Source organism: Rattus norvegicus, chromosome 4 (assembly GCF_036323735.1).
Source record: "Rattus norvegicus strain BN/NHsdMcwi chromosome 4, GRCr8, whole genome shotgun sequence".
NCBI classification, from domain to species: domain Eukaryota; kingdom Metazoa; phylum Chordata; class Mammalia; order Rodentia; family Muridae; genus Rattus; species Rattus norvegicus.
Genome location: NC_086022.1, coordinates 31765206 through 31788613, shown reverse-complemented (window position 1 = coordinate 31788613; position 23408 = coordinate 31765206). Strand labels below are relative to the sequence as shown.

General features: G+C 43.9%; 1 protein-coding gene across 7 annotated transcripts in view; it reads left to right on the top strand.

The window, feature by feature from the left end:
• Positions 1-3881: 3881 nt before the first annotated feature.
• The window catches only part of Cdk6 (cyclin-dependent kinase 6), a 192349-nt gene continuing 172822 nt past the window's right edge, over positions 3882-23408 (top strand). Inside the window, exons 1-2 of one of the 7 annotated variants that reach the window (XM_063285394.1) lie at positions 3882-4341; positions 6857-7344. In XM_063285394.1, the coding sequence (XP_063141464.1) occupies positions 7112-7344 (233 nt within the window). In that variant the 5' untranslated portion in view covers positions 3882-4341; positions 6857-7111. 7 annotated transcript variants of the gene reach the window in all.

Genomic DNA, 23408 nt, shown 5'->3' with positions numbered 1-23408 from the left:
CTAGCCCTCCGTAGGCTGGTTCTGGGTGTGTTGCTGCCATTGATCACGCTTTACTCCTGATGGTTGACTCACTTGCCACACTTAGTTTCAAACAAATTAATTAAAGGCTGATCCTTTAAAAACCAGATCCTCTCCTTTATCTGTGTTCGAATCTTTTGCACTACAAACCGCTATTGTGTTCTCGCTGCCTGGCGTTCCAACAGTTTTGCAACAGACTCTATTCTATATTATTTTCAGGGAAAAAAAAATCCTAAGACAACACAAAATAAGTCGCATGAATATGGATACACACTCTATGCAGCCTTATTTAATAAGGCAGATTTAATTGCAGAGTAGAAGAGGCACAGAGTTCCATTCACTTTGAAAGAATGGGGTTGCCTGGATACACTGTACCTAGAGCACCAGGGCTGCATCTCTTGGCCCCACAACCTCAGCATGTGCCTCCTTCCTTTGCCCTGCTGCCAAGCCATTCACAGACGTGTCTTCCTGGGTGGCTTCTTTGTTTCCCTTCCTACTCCCCAGATGCCACTTCATCATACTGTATCTTCCAGGTTGGACCTTTGCTGCTGCATATGAGGATGCCACATCAGAGCCACATGGCTTTTAGATCAGCCAAAAGTGGCTACGGAGACACAATCATTAGGCCACATCATTCTCAGTCAAATTTCAGACAATTAAGTGGGTGAAAACCGTCGGTATTTACCGGAAATGGCAGGTACGTATTTTCAGTATGACCATCATGTCTTCTAAGTGGATTTTCGTAATTATTTTCCAAATCATCCGTAAGTCTAGCATGGGTACAGAAAGGATCTTAGGAACACGTCTGGAGCATGTAGTAACAATATGCCAAGAATATTACAGGTATACACACACAAAGGAAAAGGGTTGACAGTGGTACCTCTCAAAAAGAAAAAGGAAAACTGGAAGAGACAATTATACAAATTGAATATAGTGCTGTACAAAGAGAATTACAGAGCTGTAGAACCAGGAAAACAGAACCTTCCCAAAGAGAATAATATCTGAGGGTTTTCTTCCTTAAATTTCATAAGCTACTACCTGGTGTTTTTCCCCTCTTTCTGGCAAATATGAAAATCTTTCCAAGTTAAGCTGCTCAAATGCAATGCACTGGATCAAATGTTACAATAAAAAGAGAAAAATTCTGACAATTTCCACATCAACTGGAATGTATTTAGTTAATAGCTTGAATTTTAAAATCATTTCAGTTTCAGAATTTCTCAAAATTTAAAAAGTTGGTAAAAGAAATGATTCTTCTTAAAATATTCAGCAAACTTTCAATTTTACATCTGAAGGGAAACTTAAGAAAATTTCTTAGAAATGTCCTAGGCAGGAAGAAGAATGCATTAAAATGTGTTGTATTACATTGTTTCTAACAAAAAGTAATTTCCTGGTAATAATTTAATAAAAATAGATAACCTTCACACATGTATATGAATTGAGTTAAAAAAGTAAAGTAACCCATTCCAAAGTTATTAAACCAGACATGCTGTTATCAAAATAGCAAATAGGTGAATTTTACAGACAAAAATACATTTATATAGAGCTTCAATTAAAATAATTGTAAAATGAATCACAAGACCACATTTCCAAGTTTCTGAAAAGATAATTTACAACTCTGAAGTCTGTTACAAACCAGAGATTACTTAAAATCACACACTCCATTCCTTCTATTTTTTTAAAAAAATTATTAATTTCCTTAACAAGTTTAAAATTGTACATTAGAACTTTATAAGTTTTAATCTTTATTCAAGGGAAAACAAAAAGTTACGAGTGTGACATAAAATTCTTCCCACATGACATATATCCCTTATGTAATACTAAACTCCCAGTTTAGAGATAAATCCATAAATTCTAATTTTTAAAAACCCACAAAGATGATTTTGATTTGCAACTGTGGACTATGACAGGCAGTATAAAAACATGGGGTCCAGCCATGAGTCTTGAAGGCTGTGTTTTCATGTGGAGGACACTCTTCAATAAAGGAGTCGAACTTTGGTTCGCAGTTTGTAAACTTTGCACAAATTTTGTTATGATAGGCTGCTACCCGCAGAGGAAGTTATCCATAAACAAAACAACCTTGTAGTCTATGATTTTAATGCAAGCCATTGTAACTCTTCTTTGGGTCTGAATTTTTAATCAGCTGGTACTTAATGTGAACCATAACCAGGGAAAGTGCATAATGCTAAATTAACATAAAACATAAGTTATAGCAGAAGAAAAAAAGAGGACACCAAGAGAGTTGAAATCTGGTATAGTTAGTGTCATTGGTTGGGGTTTTTTTTTTACATTGCCCAAGAGATCTTGCAATCTAAACCACGACATTTCTAATCTAGTTGGTAACAGTTGTTTTCTAACACCATAATTAAAAATACTACACGGTGTAGAATAAACACTTCTGTTAAAAGGTATTTACCACTTATTATTTTTTGAATAAATTATTTACTTAAATAAATGTGACACCACGTGCTTATTCCTACAGCTATTTATTGACTATTATTTTTAGATAAGCAAATACATTGTTTTAAAAAGCATTGATAAGTGTAAACAGTCATCAAAATGGGGGGCTTTCACTGTATCTTTAGCCAAGAGCCTAGTGATTGGGAGTGATACTTTTATAAATATAAAATCTAATAATTTGCTTTGTGTATATGAAATGTCTGAAACCATTAGACAAAATTTGCTGGGTTTTATTTTAGAAGATGTACTCAAACACAAAATGTGCTTTATAAGTTTAGAGGCATATCATTATCCATTTTTATTATTTAAAAAGACACTACAATGCATCTGTAAAAAAAAACTGTAAAAAAAAAGTTTTCTATAGTAACTTTTATCCCTTTAACCTTGCTTCACATTGTAACAGAAGCAATTTTTAAAAGGAAAAAAATCTATCGTGAAATTAGTAACATGGTCTAATAAAATACAAAACATTCTTACAAGCAATATTTCCAATTTAAACAGAATTTTGTTGACTTTTCTACAAAGTGCAGAAATTCCCTCTCCTGTGCTTTCTCTCTCTTGCTTTAAATTGTTTAAAAGTTTCAAATTCTACAGATACAGATTTGGGGAAACATCGAATTATTTTCAAAGACAGCTATTTTCCTTTACTCCTTGTAGAAAGTCTTGACCTTTCTTCCCCTTCTCCAAAAATCTCAATTCTCACCTGAAGTAACTGCATCCAACTTTTCCTCTGGTAAAAGAGACAGTCTTATAAAATTTCAAATTTCAAAATCCCCAATAAAAGCACTTAAGTTAAGCACTCTTCTTTAAGTGTGTCCATTACTTTGCAGTATATATATATTTGCATATATATATATATATATATATATATATATATATGTCTATACAGAAATCGAATCTTTTTAGCTCTCCAGAAATACCTTGGTGAGCCCTCAACAGTTTCTAACCACTTAATAATTTTGACCCTGCCAGCCCCTTCAAATAGATCGTTAACCACAAGAGTCCTTGGCAATTCCCAAACCATAGCCTCTGTCCAAAAGGAAAAGATAGGGCTTTGTGAGGCGGAAAGGAAGTGAGAGAAAACAAAACAAATGTAGCTGAAGCTGAAAGTGAAAAGTGCTTGGACGGATTGGTATTTTCTTTTCTGCACGGCATCCTGCCAATCTTCTTCCCCCACACCCCACTCCTTAATAAGGTCCGATTTTTGCGTGTAGGAAAATGTTATCTACCACGCAACGACCCCCCATAATTGCTGTTGTTTTGTTTTGACCCGTCTTCATCCTACTAATACCCTCCCCCCCCCCGCCTCACCCTGTCAACACCCCAACTCTGGGAGACCTTAGGTGTAGAAACCCTGCGGACCCCCGACGCCGCATCCCACCCGATCACTTTCACGCGACTTATTTTCAGTCGCGAGATTCCCCCACTAGAGAGGTTTCAGTGAGAACCGGAAATTTTCATTTAACTCTCCCCCGCCCTCCGGGCCCCCCGTTCTGAGCCGATCGCTGGGGAGCAGCACAGCCCGGGCCGGGCCTGGCTCGCTTGCTCCGGAAGGCTTTAATTTGCACACTCGCCTCCGGGTAGGTCTCGGGCCCCGAGGCTCGCAGATCCCCGCCCAGCCGCGCAGCCTCCTCTACTCGGGCCCCCAGCCCAGGCTAGAGCCCCGAGGGCCCCCGAGCCTCCTTGGACGCCCCGCGGGCGGCGCCCTCCTCCGTCCCTCCGCCCTCCGCCGCTGTGCCCACCCCCTGCCCGCAGAGCGCCTCTCGCCTGGGCCGCAGTAGTCAGTTACCTGCTCCACGGGGCGAACACGTGCGGGGGCCGACAGACATTCCAGCTTCACAAGAGGCCGGCGCCCCTGGACCGCAGGTAAGGGGCCACGGGCTCTCGTGGGTGGGCTGAGGGACGGGGGGGGTCCCCGGCGAGGATCGGGGTGGGTGAGGGTAACGGGGTGTAGGGGGCTGTGTGGCCCCTCGGGATCCGCTGGCGTTAACCCCTTAGTTGAGACTGGTTAAGTTATGGGGGCCAGCTGGGGGAAGCTAGAGGTCTCGAGAGGAACCTTCCACACCGAGGACACCCCGACCCCAGGGTCCTATGCCAGCTTGAACAGATTGGTGCGCAAAATAGCCACACGTTCACTTCTCATCGAGCTTCCCCAAACTGACTCTACTTGGACAGTCACATTTAAAGTTGAACATGCACCGTCTGGGTGGGATTCCGTGCTGGAGAATGTGTTTCCGCGCCCCCATGTTTATTTCCCCTGTGCAAGTTCCCTCTGCAGCCTCCCGAGGGGTGTGGGTATGGGCCCCATCTTCCCCACTAAGGAGTAAAACGTTCGCCCAGCCTTCCTGCTGGCGACCCCTCGGGCGCGTTATGCACGGAGGAGTGCACGGAGCCCACCGGGGTTGAAGCCCCGCAAGCATGCACTCTTGCTTCACGCCCCAAGTTTGCTTTTCTTATTTAAAGCTTTGCAGTTCAAATGCACACCCTGGGCAAGAGCAGCCCGGGGCTCGGCGGCGCACTCGTCCCCGTGCACGTGGGCGTATCTGCGCGGGCGCATCTGCGTTTGCGCACACGCGCGGGTCGCGGTCCCGCGGGCGGCCTCCCCTCGCTGCGCTGGTGGCGACCCTTGCGGCGTTTGGCAAGGCTTCGGGAGAGGCTCATGAAGGATTTCATTGAGTGCGAAGACAGAGCAGAGACAGAAAGCAGAAGGAGGCGGCTGCAGCCTTTGTAGTCGCGGAGGAATGCGGAAATGTTGAAGCACTATGTCAAACTTTTTTGAAATGGGGTCAAGTCACATTCAGCCAGCGTGGGAAAGCAACAACAACAACAAAAAAGTGGAGGAGGGGAGGGGGCTAGGCACCGCCTCTCGGGTCCGGGGGGTGCAGGCCCGCGGGGGTGGGACGGCTGCCGCCTCCCGGAACCTGGGCTGGACACCACCAGAGGGGGAGGGCGGGCGCCAAGGCCGCTGCTCCCGCTACCTGTGTGGCCCTCGACCTGGCTCGGACCCCCGGGCGAGGGCTGGGGGGTCCTTTCCACAGCTTTTTAGGAAAGCTCTCAAAGGAGCCGAGAGAGACTCTGCCTTGGCCGCGCGGTGCTACGCGGGCACCCAGGGGGGGGGGGGGGGTCGCGCCATGTGTTCTTTAATTCCAGGCAGAAGAGCGAGCGGGGGAGGAGGGGTGCGGGGCAGGTAAACGCCTGTGGACCGTTCCGGACACGCGGCTGCGGTGACCAAGGTCCAGCCCAGACTAAGGCCTCCGTGGGATGGGAAGGCTTACTGGGTCATCCCTAAACAACTGAACGGGGAAGGGGCGCCTGACTACGCGTGGGACCTGGCCTCCAGACTTTGGGGAACCGAACGACCGTCTCGGCTACCGACCTCCAGCCGTCCCGGAATATCGGGCAGAGGTTCGGTGGTCGTGACACAAGGGCAGTCTCCTCTCACACCCCGGAGACCTACGTTTACTACCCTTCACCCCCACCGTCGTAAGGGCGGTTGCTTTTGCACGGGTTGAAAACTTTAGGACCAGCCCGGTTTAGCTAGCTAAATCCCGAAGTTACTTTTTCCGTACAGGACGAGCCTTCCCCACACCCTTGGGATTAGTGTGTGTGTGGGGGGGAAGCACTTCTCCCCTTCCAGGGCCCCTCGCTCTCCCATCTCTAGTAGCCCCAGCCCTCCTCTACCAGATGGTCTGTCCTCCCAGAGTTTCCACCAGGGAGGTCCTCCGAGTCGGAGGCAGAATTTCGTCTCCCACTAAGCTTGCCATACCCCCAAAGACCATTTGTGTGAGCGAGTCCCTTTTAAATGTCTCTCGGTAGAAAAACTGAAAGTAGAAAGAAAGGAAGCAATTTCCGAGCAGATGTCTGACCACCCCTACTCGCATACTCCCAGCATCGGGTTACAGGGTCCTGGGAGCCCCAACCCGGTTCTGCTGCCCCACATGGGTGAACCCCTGGTGCATTCACGCCAGCTTCTGAACTCCCCCAGGACGCCCCGTTCCCCGCACGTCCAGGCCCCCGGAGTCAGAGAGGGCAGCTGAGAACAACGGTATAGGTATAAATATTGAGCCGTGACATTGACGCGCCCGCCGCTTCCCCTCCCCCGCGCTCCCGGCACACTCTGGGTTGCTCGGCACGCCCCCTCTCGTCCCGCTGCCTCCCGCGCGGCGCTCATCCCCGAGGGGCCGGAGCAACCTCTCCTCGCGAAGACTGCACGAGCCCTGCTGGGGAAGAAAAAGTAACTTGGTTTTTCTCGGAGAAACCCGGCCGGATTAGGCAGCTGGGGCGAATAGAGGGGAGGAGGAGGGGAGCTGGTGGAACCCGGTGAAGTCTCCCAAGCAGCCTGATCACACTTTCTCCTTGTCCTCCCGTCTCCTCCTCCTAGGTGCAGAGATTGTGGGCAGACTATGTAATCGCTGCGGAGGGGGAAGAGGAGGGATCGGCGCTCTCCTGCGGCCGCAGCGCGGCGACTCGGCTAGGCGGAGTTTCGCGGCGGCTGCGCCCGGCTTGAGCCCGCGGGCAAAGAGGTCGGTCCGTCCAGCCCGGCGGCCGCGAGTCCGACTCCGGGCGTCCCGGAGGCGTATAAGGCAACCAGTGAGCACCCGGTTCCACTGTGCCGCGCCGGCAGCCTCCAGCCAGCATGGAGAAGGACAGCCTGAGTCGCGCCGACCAGCAGTATGAGTGCGTGGCGGAGATCGGGGAAGGCGCCTACGGGAAGGTGTTCAAGGCCCGCGACCTGAAGAACGGCGGCCGCTTCGTGGCTCTGAAGCGCGTGCGAGTGCAGACCGGAGAGGAGGGCATGCCGCTCTCCACCATCCGCGAGGTGGCGGTGCTGAGGCACCTGGAGACCTTTGAGCACCCCAACGTGGTCAGGTGAGCCTAGAGCCCTGGCTATCCGGTCCGGGAAGGTGCTGGGCAAGGGGCGGCTGGTGACCCAACTAGAGTAAGAGTTGAGTTTCCCCAGATAAAACCGATGACCTTGCTGGACAGGGCAGAAAAGGAGACCTGCGGTGAATTCCCAACAGCCAAGCAATTCTGACGAGCTTTCACTCTGCTTGCCTCAAGGGATCCGGGGGCGTTGGGTGTCTTTTAGGGACAAAACCCAACAACCCCCAGAAACGCCCCTCCAGCCCTTATTTAACTTTTCCCGTTCGTGGGGGAGTTTTTGAGAGACAGAGTGAGGTAGTTATCCAGCTTGTGATAAAGGGTGGAGCATAATGTAAATAAAATTTAAGAAAATGCAGAAATGTGTAAGAATGTGTTTGCCAATCACACCCACATTGGTGGCATATATATATATATATATATATATATATATATATATATATATATATATATATATATATATAGTTGTAGAATGACTTCTGATGGTCTTAGAAGTTCAGAAGTTTCTACTCTGATGCCTAGTGTTAAACATTGTTTGAAAAATGTCTTTCGAGGCTGGGTACTAGGAACACTGAATCAGGAAGATCCAGAGTTCGAAGCCAGCCTGAGCTACAAAAGACCCTATTTGAGAAAAGAGAGGGAGGGAGGGTGGGGAGGCGGGCACTTGCTTCTCAAACCGCTACCTGATTGTCTGTATCATTTAGTATCTGTGGACTGGTATGTTCTGACTTAGACTGCCTCTCTTGGGGGTTAGATGTGAGTCTGCGCTTTAGATTTTAAGACCTGTTTCCCTGGAAAAGTTGTGCAGGTGGGTGAGGAAGCATTCTTAACCAACTCTCCTGCGATTGAAGATAATGGTGTTTTCTAGAAGATGCTGGGATTTCCCCCACTGTGCCTTTTATCCTTCTCTCTTTTTAAGCAGTTGCATTGCTGGAAGTTAAAAGGGAAAGCACAGACCTTTCCATAAATTTTCCATAAAATTAGAGTTTACCATTCGCAGCTCTTCTTTTCGTCTGGGATTCCTTACAACCAATATGTGCCTACTGTATGCCCTGGGGATGAAATTATGTAAATAAGCACAGCTAAATATTTTTGTAGAAAGTCAAACAATGTAGCATTAGTCATCCAAAAGGAGTGACCAAGACTGACCTTTGAAATACCAAGCCTTCCACAGACTCAGAGACCACAGCATCTTCTGTGGGGGGTCACTAAGGGGCTCGTAACTCCTCTACAAGGCTTGGTTTGGGGTGGTTTTTGTTTTGGTTTGGTTGGGGTTTTTTTGTTTTGTTTTTGGTAGCACCTTGTTCTCAATAGAGTCAGACTCATACGTGAACCATACTACATATGTAAGTAAAAAGACAGTGTAAATAAAGGACCCCATTGTACCTATGAGAAGGTAATGAGACGTGGGAGAATGAGTCTTCTAGAAAGTCGGGTTTTACTAAATGTGGATTACCATCTGTGCGTGCATGCGTGTGTCTGTCTATCTGTCTGTCTATGTCTTGTTGAAAAAAAAGTTCTTCAGGGAGTTCCATCCGTGATCCTGAAAGGTGCGTGTTGGCTCTGAGTCGCTACCTTACAGGATCACTGTAGCTGTTCCAAAGGATGAATTTCAGTATTAGAATTTAGTATCAGTTTCATTTATCTGTTACCTGCGGGGTGTCCAGGTAAAAGGGAATGATCACATGTGTAAATAAAGTAGCGTTCTTCCAAACAAACACCTTTGTAGAACCTGTTCGTTGAGCGAAGTTCATTGCAAGTTCCTATAGCAGAAGAGTTTTGGCAAGTTAGCCCACCCTGTTGTCCTGTTTTATCCTCTTGTGATTGGTGCCTCTGTAGACAGTTTTGGTTGACCCCGCAATGGGATTTTGACCTCTGGATTTCAGGAGCATCTGCTTGCTTATAAGCAAAAGGCAAACATACTTTTCTAAATTTATTTTACCTCTTACGACACCTGCCTACTTAGCATTGTGAGGATAAGGCAAGAATGTAGGTGAAAATAAACTTAAAGGCACCTCAGGCACTGGATATGTCAGAGATTATCAGATCCTTGGCCTAGAACAGGCCCCCAGGAGGCATTGTTATCCGACAGTTTTACAGAACAAGTCAGATTCCTATTTAGACACAGCAAGACTTTTGTATAACATTTCCTCAGGAGACACACCATGTTCATCTCAGATAGGGAGCCCACAACAGATCAGAGCACAAATACCACCCAAGCCCAGCTTGGTGAGTTTTATTGGGGTTATTTATATGAATATGGAAGAGGGGTCATGCACAGGGGCAGAAAAGCTGTATCACCGAAGCCCACCCCAGCATGGGTGACAGCTCACAAAGCTGGGGACCTGGAGTCCTCTGCACAGCCTACAGGCAGCTCAACAGGTTGGAGACTGTCCCTTCCAGGATCCTCAGTTGGTTTCAACTTCTTCCAGGCAGCTAGGCTGGTTTCTGCATTTTGCAGTTAGCTGGTCTGGTCTTTGAGTCTTTTACCCATACACGCATGCACACATGCACGCCCGCACGCAGGCAGGCAGGCAGGCAGGCAGGCACGCACGCACACACACACATTGACAAATGGAACACTCATCTCTTATTTGCTTATATAGCAAGGAGGAGCCTAGTGAACCTGGTCAGTTTCCAGACCTTCCTGAAGCTTGTTCTGAACTGTTTACCTTCCTGCTTAAGGAACTTCCTGTGGGAAGCTTGGAGGAAACTGTTACACAACACACAAGAGCTACTTGGGCACCCATACCCTGAAATTGGCTCTTTGCCATGAGATTAGTGAAATGGCCCTGTGTTTTAACTAATACCATCATCCTCACAAGCCGTCGTCTCTATCTCTTTTAGTTTTCTTCCTGGTTTTCTTCTCCACTACCTACCTCCTGCCCCCACACCTACCCCCACCCCCAATGCCATATTTGGCTAAAACTTTAGAGGTTTGTATTTTTAGGGACAATCTTAGCGACAGTTCTTCCAAGGGAGAATGTCAAAACTGAACCCCTGAACCTGTAATTTGTTGTCGTGCCTGGGGTAAGTTTATTCATAAGCCCGTGTTGGGTTTGTTTTTTTTTTCTAAGATTGCTTAAAAGGGCAGATGCTTTTTTAAGTGCCTCCAAGCCATAAGTAATTGATCATAATTACAGTCCCTACCCACATGTAGTTGAGCCTCTAAGCTTGAAGGAGCACAATAAACACATTAGGCTTTTTTTCCCCCCAAAGTTTTAAGAGTTAATTTTGATGGACTTACCAGAAAAGCAGACTTGTTTTTGTTGGTGTGAAAGACCCCCACCCCCAAGGTTGCACAGCACCACTGACGTCACACTCTTGCTTGCCTGCATTTGGTGTCCCAGGCTTAATGAGCCCATGGTGTCCTACACACCGATCTGCTCTTGTCTTCAGTTCGTTATCAAGTTCAGGAGAAGGATAAAACTGTACGACTGGAGTGTTCCCATTCCATGGGTGGGTTCTGTTTGCACATCCTGAACCCAGGACATGGAGATGGAATAAAATTGTCTTATCAGCCGTCTGTTTGTGCGCCGAGTATATATATTGAGGGCCTACTACGTGCTGGGACAGCTTCTGCAGAAAAGAAGCAGGGTAGGGAAATGAATCAGAGGGAATTGCTATGCTTACAAGTTTTCTCTTTTTTGTTTTTGGTTTTTTGTTTTTGTTTTTTTGTTTTTGTTTTTGTTTTGTTTTATCTGAGGTTTCTCTGCGTAGCCCTGGCTGTCCTGGAACTAACTCTGTCTGTAGACACAAGGCTGGCTTCTAACTCAGATCTGCCTGCCTCTGCTCCCAATTGCTGAGATTAATGTGCTCTGGCTAGCTTCCTGGCTTGCTTCTTCCTCCCTCCCTCCCTCCCTCCCTCCCTCCCTCCCTCCCTCCCTCCCTCCCTCCCTCCCTTCTTCCCTCCTTCCCTCCTTCCCTCCCTTCCTTCCTTCCTTTTGTAAAAATTGCCTCTTTTAAAATGTATTTGTCTAAGCAAGGCATGGTGGTGCATGCTTGTAATACCAGAACTCAGGAGGAAGTAGAGGCAGAAGGTCAGGTCAGGTCATCCCAGCTGCCTGAATCCGGCGAGCTTCGGGAGACCGTCCCCTCTTTATTCCACTTACTGCTTTTCCTCGCTCAACCTGCCCCGTTTTATAAAGCTGCCTATGCTTGAGGTAATTTAGTTACAGAAGAGGAGATGAACAAAACACTAATCAGAGTTGCTCAGTATATGCGGGTTAAATCCCCCCCTCGGGGACACACGAGTGGACCTCTATAAAAAGACCTTGACGTGTCTCTAACACAGGTGGACGTTCAAGCTCCACTCATTTCAGCAAGTGCTAAGGAAAGGCATCCTTTCTAAAAACTAGTTGTAGGCAAGACACCTGGGTAATTGGCTACTCAGACAATTCTGCAGTCAGTGAAGGAATATTAGGATCAACAGAAAACTGGTACGTGGTCCTGTTCCGTGCTGTGAGACATAAGGAAGTACTAACCTATGTTGCCCCAAACTATAAGTTTGTTAGAGTAACAACAAAAACTGTTCAAATCCAGTGACTAGCTCTGGAAGCCGAGGTGATTGCCTGTCAGAAGATAGGGTTGTATTTCACAAATGTTTTGAGCACATTTCGTTATTATTAGAGTATTTAGTCACTGTTTTAAAGGCAAAGGAAGAATGAGATTTGTAGCGCTGTGTTTATTTAAGGAAATGTTTCTTGTTTTCTCTTTTTAAGGTTCCCAGCAATGTGTAGATAGTATAAAAGAAGAGTGGACGTGTGATTTTTTAAGAATATGATATATTTATATTTCATTGTGAATTGTAAAGCCAGGTTTTCAGAGGTCTTAATTCACTGCAGCCCTCATTAATAAAAGTCTTATTTTGTAAGTGAATAATCTGTTTTGGGGGAAGACTCGCTTCATTGAAAATAGGGTCAGGTCTCCATTGGGACTTCAGTGTGTAAAGTATGTGTGTTCTTTCCTGAGTTCTTGAAAAGTTGCAGTGGTCAGTGCTGGTGAGTAAACAGACGTTTTTCCACCGTGACACTCTGCTCACTCTTTCCTGCAGTTGAAATGAGTAACGCTGAGGTTTTAGCTCTGCGGTTGTATTCCTTTGTGTGTTAGTATATCATCACGGAAGTCATGGAACCTCGCTGTGGAGTCAAGGAAAAGTGAAGTCTGTAAAAAGGAAACATACATTTCTGAATAATTCTCGAGGTATTCTTCTTGTTTAAGACTCAGGTCAATGAGTTTCCATGGAGATAGATCCTTGTTTTAAAAAAAAAATAATGCTTCTTGCTTATTTCAGACCCATTGTTTAGATCTCGGCCAATCTCGAGCAGTTCTCAGCTGCCAGTATTCATGTGTACCAGGAGTGTGGCTAGAATGTCTCATTCGCACTAAACCGATCTCCAAAATTTCCTCCTGAAAACATTTTCTCCTCCCTTCCTTAATTTACATTCCCGTCTTACTAGTGTTCATGGATAATTTTGGTGATCATGTGTTTTGGGGACAAAACTGAATGAATCTCTCATTCTACCAGAATGTCTGTTCTCAGTTCTCATATCTAATGTGCCTTAATATTTTTTATTCAGATTTCAGTTGATAAAGTTGCTGTTTTAATGTATGTCATTGGAGATCCATTCACTTATAAAGAGCCTGCTGCACATTTGAACAAATACAGTCGACAGTATTTTCCTATTGTATGGGAGTTTTCTGTTGCAATCTGGAGTTACAAATGCTCCTCAGTTTTCGTGAGGGTGCTGAGTAATCAAATCTGGGTCCTCTGGACGAGCAACCAGTGTTTGGGGTGCTTAATTTAACCTACCATATTTTGTTTATTTAGGAAAATAGACTCACCAATCAACAGTAATAGAAAGCACAATCGTTATATTTTTGCAAATATTTTGGATTAACATCGATATTGGAAGAATTGAATGTGCTAATTCTAATACGGTCAGACATGAAGTCTATTGAGACCCTCAGGTGCATGCTACCGTTTTAAATGTTTCTTGACTACCCTAATCTCTCTCCGTTATTGATACTGACTTCTGTGGCATTTTTATGTTTGCTTTGTGCACTTGTTATTTGTGGACAGTCAGGCCTTTCCGGTTCCTGTAGATGCCCTTCTTATATCTGTTTCTTTGACTTGACTCGGGGTCCACCTCAGAAAGTGGGTTTGGGGCCCCTCCCTGCCCATTCTGCAATGCTCCTTGTATTTCAGGGCCAGGGATTCATACTGCCTAGTTGGCACACTCTTTAATAATCCCTCTTCCTGGATACATGCCTGCCTTGACAACTTTGGGTCTAGTATGGCAGTTAGAATGTGTTTATTCTCTTATACTAAGTGTTACATAAAATAAATGAATCCTCCTTAGCTCATCCTAGTTGTCGGTTTCCTGAGGCAGAAAGTGGTCTGGTGATCATGTATACTCTGTGGCAAAAAAAAAATGAATATATAGCAAGTCAGTGATGTCATAGGAAAGGGGTGTTAAAGAAAGGACCCTTTGGAATGTTTACATTGCATGGAAGAGTGTTAAATAATGGAATCGAGTTGATATTTTCTCAGCCTTGGGTTAAGGATGTTTGAGAACAATGCAGAGTTTCTAACACTGAGCAAGTGTTTGCTGAGCATTCCTCACAGCTGTGATCCACACAGCTGTCACATGCTGAAATGTCTCCCCTCTGCCCCTCCCCGTAAACAACGATGAAGTTGGGAAGTTGCTTCCAAAAATGCAGGAAGATCAGGCAGGTGATGATGAGCGACATTTTGAAGGGTCGTTGTGACCAGTGGCTCTTGATTGGATGTGCTTATACTTTTTCCTAATAGTAAGAACTGCAGACCTCACAGACTGGGACAGGGAAATATCAATTCTTTCCTCATATCCCCTCAACTTACTAGCTCTGTGATCTTGAGTAAATTAATACTGTCTCTTGGGTGACATTCCTAAACAATAAAGAAGGAAGCTATTCCTATACTTTGGACAGTAGTTGACACGATCAGATGAAATATTAAACGGTCATACTGTACAAAAATGGGAATTATTAGCAAAATCAACTCTTGCCCTCAAGCAAAAAAAAATGATTTCATGGAGGAAACTACCGTGTACACAGATGACTACAAGTATGTATTTTCATGCCTCTCCCACCCCGTGTGACAGCATGAATGGATTCAGTGTTATAGTAAAATATAAGTTTTATTCTGTGTTGGAAATCGATGTTGAATTTACTCAGGATGCATCTGAGTGATCCAACCTGTTGGAACTTTTTCCCTGTGTGAGTGTCGGTAGACTTTCCTGAGGTCTCTTGATTTGCTTTGTGCTCTGTGCTTAGAGTTTACAACTCAAGAGATCACCTCCACCCTTTGCTTGCTAGCTCACATTAATTGTGTTTTTTTAAATTTATTTATTTAATGTGTATGCGTACACTGTCGCTGTCTTCAGACACACCAGAGGAGAACATAGGATCCCATTACAGATGGTCGTGAGCCACCATGTGGTTGCTGGGAATTGAACTCAGGACCTCGGGAAGAGCAGTCTTAGCCACTGAGCCATCTCTCCAGCCCTAATTGTGTTTTCACATGCATTCACTTACGTTCTCCTCTGTGTATGGCGGACACTCACGTGTGCACGTGTAGAGGATGCATGGGATTCTCTCCTACTATATGGTCTCCAGGAACCGAACACAGATCAGCGAGGCTGGCAGCAGCTAACAATGCAGCCCTCCTCTCACCTCCTTCAAATCATAAAATCCCAAATGGGTTTACTCACTTGGTGTCACAAGCTTGAGCTGCTCCACTTGTTTTCTGAGTCTGTGGAGTAGCTGCTCCGTGACACTCGGTCGTTCCGCACTGTACTTAAGTCAGTAGGGTGATGAGTAGGAACAAGGCTTTCTACAGAGAGCCTTCTCTTCTTTCTCCCCTCCTTTACTGATAAGTGATCTCACAACCTTCATGGTGGGTTCCCCTAATGGTTAGCATTAAACATTTACGTTTCCCAGCATGCTCCTGGTTTTAAAAGAAATACAGGTGTTTAACGGGAGTATTTACAACAGAACGAGAAGAACAAAAGTCTATTTCAAGGATAGGTTTTTAAACTTTGGGTACCGAGTTTAAGAAATACATTTTATTTACTTATTATAATTATTTTTAGACTTAACTTATTTTATAGGTGTAGTTAATTTACCTGTATGTCATTTATATGTGTGTCAGTGCATGCCTGGTGCCCCTGGAAGACGTGCATATTAGAACCCCTGGAACTAGAATTACAGATGGGTGTGGGCCGCAGTGTAGGTGCTGGGAGTTGTACCGGAGTCATCTGCAAGAAGAGCAAATGCTCCTAGCTGCTGAGCCATCTCACTGGCCTCAAACAAAATATTCTTTAAAATTTAGTGAAAAGTAAGAGACATAGTAATCTCAACTTGGGAGTTTTCAATGTTTTGGGGGTTTGTTTTGTTTTAATTCATCCCAAACCTATAAAATTGTTTTTGAAAAATACTTGGGAATGGTAAAATTAGATTTCTTTTCTTGTTGAGATTTTAAGAACCATGACATTCATATTTGAAAGGTCCCATAGAGCTAATTATGAATGGAGAATATGTAACTTATCTGAACTTTGAAATAACTTTTTTTACATGCCAGTTCACAAAAATTATAACATCCTGCTAGTCATTCTTCTAAATTATTTTAACTTTTGGGATTTATCTTAATGAACTTCTGGATTTTTAAGCTACCTCTGCTGCCTGCTGGGATCAGAGAGATACCAACTGGTTTTGCAGAGGCAATGTCTTTTTTTTTAGAGTTTTGCTCTCTCTTCTCTCTACTCTGGCTAGCTTGGACTGTTGAAGGTAATCTCAGAAAGATCCATATGCAGTTGAATTCATTGGTACAAAGCCCAGGCCCAGAATCCATCAGGGTGTAGCGGCACATACCTGTAATCCTAACAGGTGGATGCGAGAGATCGGAAGTTCAAAGCTAGGCTCTGCTACATAGCAAGTTGCAGAGACCAACCTGGGCTGCAGGAGACCCTGTGGAAAGAAGGCTGGCTGGCTGGCTTCTGTCTTTTTTAGATGAATTAAGAGAAGCACATTTATGAGAAAAATGTTGATAAAAGGCTGAATCCATCATTAGACAAGCAGAGACTGATCTAAGATGAACTATGTGTCTGAAAAGACTGTGTAGACACTGATAGGAGAAAAGATAGCACTGGTACATGGTAAGTTGAGGAAGAAGGAAAGAATCTGGGTTAGCAACTAGGTCTCATGTTCCTGGGTGTCACAGGTGTCCTAAAGGAGTAGGAAATTCTGCCCTGTTGATGAAGCCCTGGAGTATATTTAATGAATAAAGTCAAGAGTGTCTTCCCTAGAATTCTATAGGAGTAAGTCACACTGTTTATTTTAACTGTTGCTACATGGTTACATTATTAACATTGCCCACTCCACTGTTGCTTGTAAGAATGTATGCGTACTGTCGGCTTGCCATTAGCCTGAGATTTCCAAGAGGGCAACAATCTCCCGTCTGTTCCCATCTGTCGCAGTATTACTTCCTCTATGCAGAATAGCATCCTCCAAGTATTTTGTTAAGTAGTCGTTAAGTAAATGAGTGGGTAGATAAACTGAAGAACCTTACCCTTTTATAATAAGTTCATTGAGAATAAAATGAAAATTAATATCAAGTTTTAGTGGACATTTTATTTTTCTATCTAGTGCTTTAAACTTCTTTAGGGTGAGGCAGTCTTATAATTATCATAGTATGTGGTTGATTCCATGGTAATAAACTGGAGTTAGGAAGCAGGAGCTGTTTAATAATGTAACGACTGTCAAGCAGATTAAAGCCTTGAGATACTTCCCTTGTGAATTTTCCTGCTACCGTAACTTTGTATCAATAGTAGTAGATGGTATTGACTATAAGTGAACTTTCTCTGCCTCAGATTTGATTAAACTATTTTGGTGGAAACCTGACAGTTTCATATGTCTGGACTAAGAATTTTTATAAAATGATTGGTATAGGTTCCCCATGGCTAATGTAAGCTCTGAGACCCTTGCATAAATGGCTGTATCTGTATTCTTACATACTGAGGCTCAAGTGCTCAGTTCTAGGAGTACTTTTTGTGCTAGGATTGAATTCATCTTGATCTCTGATTTGCTAATAGACCAGTCTGTCACTTGGTCATGATCAGCTATAGATGTATTTCTTTTTTAGTAAGGAAGGAAGGAAGGAAGGAAGGAAGGAAGGAAGGAAGAACAGGAGGAAAACAAACACCAAACAAACAAACAAAACAGAAAAAAGCTGTGCAGTCCCTAGTCATGATCAAGTATGTTACTCAAGTTCAAATAAGAGGGTTTGCAGAGGAAGGAAGTTGCTGCCAGTTTTCGGTTTAAAGTTGGTTACATTTTACCATCACAGTGATGCTGTGTGGATTAGTGTCATGTGTCATGAGTTGCCTCAAAATTTGGAAATTTAATACAGTCGATTTTTTGTGTTTCACAGATGTAGTAGGTGGGGAGTTCTGGAGAGTGAGGGTAGAGTATCTCTGTCTGTAGATGCCTCAGATATAAGCTGGGAGATCCAATAGCTGGGAATTTTATTCATTTAATATTGTGTATTAAATGTATTTCCAAGGCTGGTGGGGCCTAAGTGGGTTTGTGGATAGCTACAGCCTGGGTACATGATCTGGAGTTGTTCAGAGCAAGCACACTTGGATTAGGCTTCCTTTAATAACCCAAACCTTCAGAATAGTTGGGCTCAGGTGGTGTCTCTGGGCTGCAAAAGCCAGCATCCCAGAAAACAGTTTTGCCAATTGTGTTGGTTACAAGTGAGTTCAAACCCAACAGACTCAAGTGGAGGGAACCTGTACCACACCATAATGGAAGGCAGGCTAAAGAATTGGCCTCATCCATGTACAGTCATCCTTTTTCTGTAGCCAAGACATTAGTACTTGGTACATATGCAGAAGTGCTTATAATTAAATGACAAACAACCAAAACCAAAGTATGGTTCCAAAGTAAACCAAAAATAACGCTCCTGTGTTGTATTTCCAGTACTCCACACACATCTGTTAACGGTGATGTGGGTGCTGGTGGCAGCTTCCTCCATATATCTAGGTAATATGCTAGTTCTACTTTTTAATTAAACTCGAAACACTATCTTTGGGCTTCCTAGTCTAAAGATGAGACTTGGATTTCCTTCAACTGTTGCTTTTTAATTTATTTTGATATTTTTATTTCATATAATAATTTTTAACAGTATCCCAAAGCAATCAAATTTGTTAACTTGCACTCTGGTTTGATAAGAAGAGACCCTAACTTCTTCTGTCTACTCTGCAGTCCACAACACAATGCTTGTTGCTTGTTTAAATCCTTGAGCTCTCTTCTTCCCTGCTTCATGTAAAGTTGATCTGTGGAATCTGAATGCCAGTAAAATGCTCACACCAATTATAACTATATAGATTCGATGCAGCCAAAGAGTTGGGTGTTTCTGTTTTCTTCTGTACAAGTTACACTCTGTAATTCATCAAGACCTTTGTAGTCTTTCCTTGAGATAGTTCTTGTCCTGCATCATGCGTTTAAAACGGTGCCCTATTTTAGTGTACTTTTTAACCAAGGGATGGCTTTCTGGTACTTTTTTTTCCCGGAGTTTATGATTGCCTTTGTGTTTTTCTTATCCCTTTTGCCTGCATAAGCCAGGTCCTTCAGAAATACCCTAAGTGTGATGCTCTCTTTATTCTGTTTTATTTCATTGATCTGGTTAAGCATCTCATGAGATATGACTGCCAAAATAATCAATATTTAAAATACTCCCTTTTGGGGCCTTGGCAGTTAGTAGCCTCCCCTTCTTGGACTTCTGGAAACTTTTTAAGATTCATTCATGCTGTCGACTCTATCAGGACTTCATTCTTTCCCATCACCTGATTTTATCCTAGTTTATTTATTCACATTTACAGTGTTAGGACATATACATACATTTTTGTTTCTGGGACAAACATTTAGAAGTGGGTTGCTGACTTGGCATAACAAAAAGCATGCTTCGTTTTTTAAAGAAACTCACCAAACTTTTCCAAACTGGTTATATCGTCTCTTTTGGCAAATGTGTGAAGTGTCCATCCTTAAATTGGTAGCATGGGTCTTTTTAACTGTTGTTCTGTATTTGCTGTGAACTAGAAAGTCAGCTCTGCTAACGGCTGTAAGTTGCTGTAGGATGAACCATATCTTGTGATATGTGTTCTCTAAGGGTTTATGTGTGCGTTTTCCATCTAGGATTTGAGTTTGGTGGTTTTTATTCTTGTTCTTTTCATTGTCTGTGGTCCCTTCTTTGATTCCTCATGTTAGTAATTCCCGCTTTCTCAATTTTTGTTGTTCTTTTGGGGCTGGCTGTTGTTGATACTGTTCTTTTATTGTCAACTTCTTTCCATTTAACTACTGGTCTCTGCTTTCACTGGTTTGTCTTGTTTTATCTAATTGGCATTTATTTGCTACTGCCTTCCTTTTAATACTTAGCTGTATTTTTTAGTTACCTTAAAATTGCAGTATTTTAATGTAGGCATTTATGTTAATTTATTTGCTCCCTACAAAGTTTAGTATATCATAGTTTCATTCAATTCAGAATATTTTAAATTTTGTAACTTTCTCTTTGACCTACAGATTTTTAAATTACTAAACAGAATTTTACAAATGTTTTTTTTCATTTTAATTAAGTTATTTTGTAATTAGGAATATTCTGTATGATTTTAACTCATTTAAAATTCAGTAACTGGTTGACCAGGTAGTTTGACTTGTTTTAGGTTTTTTTTAGTGTAATTATAATATTTATGATAATCTTTTTGATGTCTTCGCTCTTTCCATGAATGGTGTCATTTCTGAATCTACCTTTGAGGACTGATTTTCCTCTTAATTACGACCCATGTTTTCCTGTGTGTCAGCGTAACTTTTTTATGTTGAAGGTCAAACACTGTGAACGGTACATTGATAAAATGCTGAATTTTGCTGTGTTCCTTTAAGAGTGTTGGTGTGTGGGCGTGTGGGCATGCGTGTGCGTGTGCGTGCGTGCGTGCGTGCGTGCGTGTGTGTGTGTGTGTGTGTGTGTGTGTGAGTGAGTGTATCTGTGTTTATTTTTGTGTGCATGTGTGGGGTATGTGTGATCATGTATGTTTATGCATATGCGTTTGTATGTTCATACATGTATGGGGTGCACATATAGCGAGTGGGGGGTTGGGTAAGGTTGATTTTGGGCCGCATTTTCAGTTGCTCTCCCCTGTTACCTTCTGAGACAGACTTCCTCAATCAACCCAGAGCTGGTCAATTCTGGCTGGCCTGGCAGCCTAATTCACCTGGGGGGCTAGACTAGCAGGTCACTGTCATGACTGTCCAGCTTTTATGTGGTCCTCACTGAGCCTACCCTCTGCATTAAATTTTAATAAACCCTCCGTAGCTAACACAGCTACTAAACGGACCTGCTAGTGTGGGCTTCTGAGTCAGTTTCCTCCACTGTGCTGAGCATGAGGATGGCAGTGGGCACCCTGTCCAGCTCTGTCTGTGATCGGTTGTCAGCTGACTCTGTTGCTGCTCTTCTTGCTCCTTTTCCCCGTTGCAACTCCTGGCTCTTGCTCTATTTCCTGCTTCCTCTGCAGCACCCTCACAGCCTGTTCTAGAGCACGGGACGCCTTCCAGTAAAAATACGAGCACGGCATGCGTATTTACTGACTTATAAAATATGCACAGAGTACAATCTTAGGTATTAAAATAGATGAAGTATTCACCACTAAAAGTTACTTCCTCAGTACTCAATTTATTTTCACCTTGGAGGTCATTATCTCTTTGCTGATCTAGAAAGTTCGATGAACTCTACCATGCAGTGAGCGTGCACGCGTATATGTGTGTGCGAGTGCGTGTGCGTGTGTGCTCCTATAGCTGGATTTATTTCTTTCACTTGAGCACTGTTTGAGGCTGGAGGAGGATAGTTGCAGTGAGTGAGTCTGCCGCTTTGCGACTCCATTGGCTGCTTTAAGGGTTGAAGAAAGGTCATAGCCTGAGGACAACTTGGTTCTTGTAAGACATTCTCTTGGTGGGGCAGTCTTTAAATTGGGTGTGTCACAGGGTAGGGTGAACTGAGGAAGGAGTCCACACACTTAAGCAGAAGCATAGTGGCTGAGAGCAGCGGCTCAGAAGTAGGTACACCCCAAGAGCTCAGTGCTTGCCCTAGGTAGTCCACCTTATAACTCGAGAGGCGGTAGTCTCTTCTGGAACAGGCATCGTCTCAATCTGCTAATGCCCATTGCACCTAGCTGTCTGAATTCATTGTCATATTGTAGGTCTCACACTGTTAGTGCACCATCTCCAAGCCAACAGCTGGTAACTGTAACACGTGAGAGACAACATGACATCATCTTGCGGATGTTGGCCAACTGATTTTTCCTAAGGGAAACAAACTAGAAAACTTAAGAGACATAATTAACTGTAAGTTCATTCATGGCAGGAATTTCCCATGTCTGATGATTTAAAAGAATAAATTCTGCATGCAAACTAACCATTACCAACGGCAGCTTGCTTCGTCCTCAGGTTTTCTCAGTGTTTTTGTTAGAGAAGGGAAGTGAAAAAGCAAGGCCTTTCTTTGCCAGTGAAGTCTCAGCCAGTCTTTCAATATTTCTCGTTTAGGCTTTGGTCGCCAGGGTAAATGACTCAAGGTATCTATTGCCGCCTAGCTGTTTTTAAAGGGGAATTCCCCCCTCCACGTTCTCGCCTCCCTAAAATAGCTAATTCTATACTGGAAGTTTCGGTACTTTGTTCGGAGTTTGTGAAGTCAGCACATTTCTGGAAGCTCCCTGGGAATGTATTTCTGAGCGGCAGTGAGGCCTTTGTCTCCCATCTCCACAGCCCGCTCAGCACTGTAAGGACACAATTCTATTGCTATTTCCCCTCACATTTGATGTGGTCGTTTGCATACAGCTGCAGGGTAGACAGTTACCTTTGAAAGGAACATTTGGCTGCGCTAATTTGATTAAAGAAAACCACCTCAATCATTTCTAGACTGAGAACGTTTTCATTTTAACTTGGCAGGAAGAGTCGGGAATGTCCTCAGTGCACGTAGATAAGTAGGAGAAGCCAGGGGGAGCTTGGGTGAAGGAAGCCTTGATGCTTTTTGAGACAAGCATCGTTGTAGGATTGATTCTGTTTCTCCTCCTCTCCCGGCTTTCTGTATCCCTGAGTCTCTCACCTCCTCCTTTGCGTGGTGGCTTACTTCGTGATTCTGATAAATCAGTGGGTTCTGGCAGGTATAGATCGGCACTCTAAATACATTACCTCTCGGAGTCCTTATAGATACTCTCTGTCCCATTTTTACATAGTACTAAGATCCCACCCAAATCCCAAATTATGGTGAAGCATGTAGGCTTTCTTTGCCACTGTTGGGGGAGGCCTGGAGGATTTTGAATAACAGATCCAGGTTGAGAGTTTGGCTGTAGCTTAAGTTAAAGATAAGTTAAAGTTAAAGTTAAGTCTGTCGTCACAGCCTCACAACCTGCACTAGATACCTATCCCCCAGCTGCAGACCTGTTCTTTCTCTCTTTTTTTTTAAAGATTTATTTATGTTATATATATGAACATACTGTAGCTGTGTTCAGACACACCACAAGAGGTCATCGGATCCCATTACAGATGGTTGTGAGCCACCATGTGGTTGCTGGGAATTGAACTCAAGACCTCTGGAAGAGCAGTCAGTGCTCTTAACCACTGAGCCATCTCTCCAGCCCCTGCAGACCTTTTCTTAAGCTAGACGTTCTGATGGCTCGTTGTAGGGTGGTTCAGAATCTTTCCTGTTGATTGTGGGTTGGCGTCAGCTTCATATGTACACTTGCACGATGGAAAATGAGTGAGACGTTAGTATCTGTAGGCAAGCCCTGAGCAAGCTGTCGAGCCTCCATTCAGTGTTCTTACAGAAGCACTGCTCCTGGGAAGGGCGTCCCAGCTAATACATGTGAGTGTGGAAATGTATGAAAGGTTGGAGAGAACACAAGAAGGTCTCGTGTAACAGGTGAGTTATCATTCGATCACTGACTATTATTGATTGCCTAGGAGTG